We start from the raw sequence: 4,997 nt of genomic DNA, 5'->3' as shown, positions 1-4,997 counted from the left end.
TTTCTACCGAGTGTGGTTGTGGGTTTGTAGCACGAAATCTGGTTTTAGGCGGTGAGGGTCTTGGAACTGCTTAGGTAGGCACTCTGTCAGCTGAGCGCGTCCACAGGCGGAGGAGAGCCTGGTGATCGGGAGCGGGCCCGGTGAAACCTGGGGCAATTGGGAGTGTCTGGAGGGGCTGCTCGGCTGCCGCTCGCCTGCTCAATTGCCCCAGGTGTTTGAGGAAGCACCTTCCACTCAGGCGAGCCTCCACCCCGGTGCCGGCCCGAGTCCCCTATTCTTTAAAGTGGACCCCAGACTCCAGGACCAGGACTTCTGGGCCAGCCTCCATGGCCAAGTGCCGGGCTTGCTGGACTGGGACATGGCCAATGAGTGTTTTTTGTCCTTCACCACGTCGCACCTGCCCAAGTACTTACAGGAACGTGAGTGGGGCTGTGGGGGAGGGTCTCGTGGGTGGTGTGATATCTCTCTCTCTCTCTCTCTCTCTCTCTCTCTCTCTCTCTCTCTCTGTTTTTAGGCATACTGAAGGCTTTATTTTTAGATGTAAAACAGTTACAGTTCTCTTTGGGGAAATATCCTTGCCTCTCTTTTGCTTGGTTGTTGCTATTTGCTTTTGTTTTGAGTCCCTGTGTTTTTTGTTTTTGAGACAGGGTTTCACTGTATTGTTTGGAACATGTCCTGGAACTAGCTCTTGTAGACCAGGTTGGCCTCGAACTCACAGAGATCCGCCTGCCTCTGCCTCCCGAGGGCTGGGATTAAAGGTGTGCGCCACCACTACCAGACTTTGCCTCAAGCCTTAACCGTTGACCTACCTCCGGGGCTCTTCGTGTGGGCCACCCCTACTTGTGTTGTCCGTAGTACCAAATAGATTTAACATCGCTGAAGGGGCCGGGCAGTGGTGGCGCACGCCTTTAATCCCAGCACTCTGGAGGCAGAGGCAGGCGGATCTCTGTGAGTTCGATACCAGCCTGGTCTACAGAGCTAGTTCCAGGACAGGCTCCAAAGCCACAGAGAAACCCTGTCTCGAAAAAACAAAAAAAAAAAAAAAAAAAAAAACCAACAACACCACCAACAACAAAAAACATCGCAGAAGGGGGGGGGGGTGGGCCAGTTTGTTCTCTAAATTTTTCCTCCTCCTTGGACCAGACCTTAAGTTCAGTAGTTTGAGGTAATTACTCTTGTGTTCAAAGTGCTTTTTTTTGTGCCTTGTCTGGCAAAATCGTTGGGTTAACACTACCTTTTCCCCCCGTTAGTCACATCCACCAGCTCCACTTCCATATATAAATGTCATATGCCTCAGTAGCACAGGAGTGATTGTGCCCAGCGATTTTAGGTCATCCTAAAGGTGGCTTGTGCAAGGCCCTTGTCTTTGTTTCTGGGAAGGTTTTGCATTTTGTTTTGAGACAGGGTCTCACCATGTAGCCTTGGCTGGGTCCCTGACTTGGTCTTATTTATCCAAGGAGAAACAACAGTGAGTGTGCAGGTGATTAAATGTCAGGGCCTGGGGTTCTGGGGAGGGGGTGGATTGGTGACACAAATTTCGAGATTTTTGGTATAAGTTTGGAATTCAAGGAGTAAGAATAGTTGGAGCAAGGCTGAAGCCTTGAGGTATTCCAGTGTAGAGACTGAGGAGAAAGAGATAACCACCCCAGAAGAATCAAACAGTGGTGGTGTTGTACAGGAACCCTGGTGAGAATTTGTTTCAAGAATTGAGGTGGGGGGATAGAGGTGGGAGAGTCCAGAGCTCAAGGTCATCCTTGGCTTCTCCAGGAGTTCAAGGGCTCCTTGGCCTTGAGACCAGCGGTGCCCCCCCCCCAAAAAAAGAAACGGAGGGAGGAATAGGGGTGGTCAACACAGGGTAATGGGGTAAATCTGATCAAAAACATTGTGTGTGTGTGTGAAAATGTCGTTTTTGGTTTCTTTTGAGACAGGGTTCTGCTCTACAGATAGTCCCCAACTTGAGATCCCAACTCAGCCTCCCTAGTGCTGGGATTACAGGTGCAAGCTGCTATTCACATCTTCCCACGACCTTTTTTTTTTTTTTTTTTTTTTTTTGAGACAGGGTTTCTCTGTAGCTTTGGAGCCTGTCCCGGAACTCACATGCAAGTCAAAAGAGTCTACAGAGCTAGGCATGGTGGCACATGCCTTTATTCCCAGCACTTGGGAGGCAGAGGTAGGCAAATCTCTTAAGAGTTCATGGTCGGTCTGGTCTCAATAGTAAATTCGAGGACACCAGGGCTTTAAAAAAAAAAGTTACAGTGGTGGCACACACCTGTGGATGCTGAGGTGAGAAAATCTCAAGTTCCAGAGCATCCCAGGCTCCACAGAACCTGTCTCAAAAGGATGGGTGGGGCGGGCAGGGGTTTTAACCTGAGTTTAATTACTGGAACTCAGGTGAGAAAGTGGCCTTGACCCCACCCCCCACACATATAAAAGAAACAGATGAGTAAGTAAATATACAAAGGTTTTGTTTATTGTTTAAATCACTAAGTTACTGTTTCCACTTACAAAGCAACTTGAAATAGGTCTTTCACTTAGCCCAGGCTAACTCAAACTCTGTGCGTTGCTAGTTCTGGCCTGGATCCTCTGGCTCTCACCACACATAGGCATGAACCACCACTCCTTGCTTTAGTAGGCTGTATATTTACTATTTATTTATTTATTTTTGGTTTTTCAAGACAGGGCTTCTCTGTGTTGTTTGGAGCCTGTCCTGGAACTTACTCTGTAGACCAGGCTGACCTCGAATTCCACGAGATCTGCCTACCTCTGCCTCCAGAGTGATTCCATGTTTTTTTATGTTACATTTTAAACATTTATTTCTGTATGTGTTTGTATGTGAGCTTGCACGCTGCTGTTCGTGCACGTGTGGACATCAGTCCTTGCTGTCGGGGTCAGTTCTTTTGTCCTATCATGTGGGTCTCAGAGTCTAAACTCAGGCTGGCAGGCCAGGCAGAAAGCTCTTTGACTCGCCGAACCATCACGTAGGTTCTGATATCGCACAAAGTTGCTGTATGATGTTTTGCATTCCAGATGGAATCCTTCCACCTCAGACTCCCACAGGCTGGGATTACACGTGTATGCCCTCACCAACCTGACCTAAAGTTGTTAGGAACATTAGCAAAGAAAGGAAATGAGAGTACCCTTTCTAACTCCCGAGTTGTCCAGTAAGCACACTGTCTCTTTTCAAACAATAACCTAATGATATGGTGGCTATACCTTTAATCCCAGCACTCGGGAGGCCAGCCTGGTCTACAGAGTGAGTTCCATGACAGCTACGGTTGTTAAGCCCTGTCTCAAACAAACACAACGAACAAAGTCTTGAGTCCAAAGGGATGATAGATAAGAAAAGTTTTAAAAGTTTCAGGGCCTAGAAAGATGGCCTAGCATTTAAGAGAGCTTACTGCTCTTGCATCTACAATGTCACAAGCATCTATAACTCCAAGTGAGGGGACACCCTCTTCAGGCCTCCCTGGACACCACCAACGTGCAAGTGGTGCACATAGATACATGCGAGCACTCATACACATCAGATAAGTTCTGGTCACGCCCAGCCTCACCTAAGACATTCTTATGGGATCCTAAGTGTTTAGGTATGTAAGCACAGTACAGGCAAATCTCTAACTAGTCTACATACAGAGTTCCATGGCAGTCAGGGCTACATAGAGACCCTGTCTCTAAACAAAGCCAGGTATATAGGTCTGTATAGTTGGTATGCAAATCAAACATGTGCTGATAATAAATGGATGGGAAACATTTTTTTTTTTTTTTTTTTGGATTTTTCGAGACAGGGTTTCTCCATAGCTTTTTGGTTCCTGTCCTGGAACTAGCTCTTCTAGACCAGGCTGGCCTCGAACTCACAGAGATCCGCCTGCTTCTACCTCCCGAGTGCTGGGATTAAAGGTGTGTGCCACCACCGCCCGGCTGGGAAACATTTTAAAACGGCTCTTTAAAACACACATAATTTTCCCATTATTAAAGCTACAAACAGATTTACATACAAATGAGATGAATGTGCTTATTATTTTTAATATATTTTATGTGTGTTGGTGTGTAGATGTCAGATCCCCTAGGACTAGAGTAACAGACAGTTGTGAGTTGCCCTGTGGGGGCTGGGAATTGAACCCGGGTCTTCTGGAAGAATAGTCAGTGAGTGCTCTTAACCACTGAGCCATCTCTTCAGCCTCAAACATGCTTATTTTCACATAGAAAATTAAATTTTGGTCGAATCTTTGATACTACAGAATTTATGTAGAGTATCTTCAACAGTTTTAAGAGTTGACTGATACTTTGATCTTTTAATTGTACTTTTCATAAACGTAGAACAAAATGGCAGAAATATATTTTTGTGCCACCTCAGTAGTTGAAATTCTATCCTCATCTCAAGATAAAAATCTATAGATTATTAAATCAAATATTCTTTGTTTTGCTTGTTTTGATTTTTTTCAAGTCAGGGTCTCACTATGTCTCTCTGGCTGTCCTGGAATTCTTTTCCTTTTTTTATTTTTTTTGTTATAAACTGATTGGCCCATTATCTCAGGCTTCTTATTAACTCTTTTTTTTTTACTTCAAAAGATTTTTTTTTAATTTATTTATTTATTAAAGATTTCTGTCTCTTTCCCACCACCGCCTCCCATTTCCCTCCCCCTCTCCCAATCAAGTTCCCCTCCCCCCTCAGCCCGAAGAGCAATCTGGGTTCCTTGCCCTGTGGGAAGTCCAAGGAACCCCCACCTCCATCCATTTCTAGTAAGGTGAGCATCCAGACTGCCTAGGCTCCCACAAAGCCAGTGCGTGCAGTAGGATCAGAGACCCATTGCCATTGTTCTTGAGTTCTCAGTAGTCCTCATTGTCCGCTATGCTCAGCGAGTCCGGTTTTATCCCAGGCTTTTTCAGACCCAGGCCAGCTGGCCTTGGTGAGTTCCCAAGAGAACATCCCCATTGTCTCCGTGTGTGGGTGCACCCCTTGCGGTCCTGAGTTCCTTGCTCGTGCTCCCCCTCCTTCT

At 46.2% G+C, this 4,997-nt stretch overlaps 1 protein-coding gene across 1 annotated transcript in view; it reads left to right on the top strand.

Moving 5' to 3' along the window:
• Window positions 1-289: 289 nt before the first annotated feature.
• Window positions 290-4,997, top strand: part of Foxr1 (forkhead box R1) — a 10,933-nt gene continuing 6,225 nt past the window's right edge. Inside the window, exon 1 of the mRNA XM_005347511.1 lies at window positions 290-419. Within this exon, the coding sequence (XP_005347568.1) occupies window positions 359-419 (61 nt within the window). The 5' untranslated portion in view covers window positions 290-358. The remainder of the gene's footprint in view (window positions 420-4,997) is intronic.

Source organism: Microtus ochrogaster, chromosome 5, assembly GCF_000317375.1.
Source record: "Microtus ochrogaster isolate Prairie Vole_2 chromosome 5, MicOch1.0, whole genome shotgun sequence".
NCBI classification, from domain to species: Eukaryota; Metazoa; Chordata; class Mammalia; order Rodentia; family Cricetidae; genus Microtus; species Microtus ochrogaster.
Note: the sequence above shows the minus strand (reverse complement) of the source record. Positions and strands in the feature narration are given on the sequence as shown.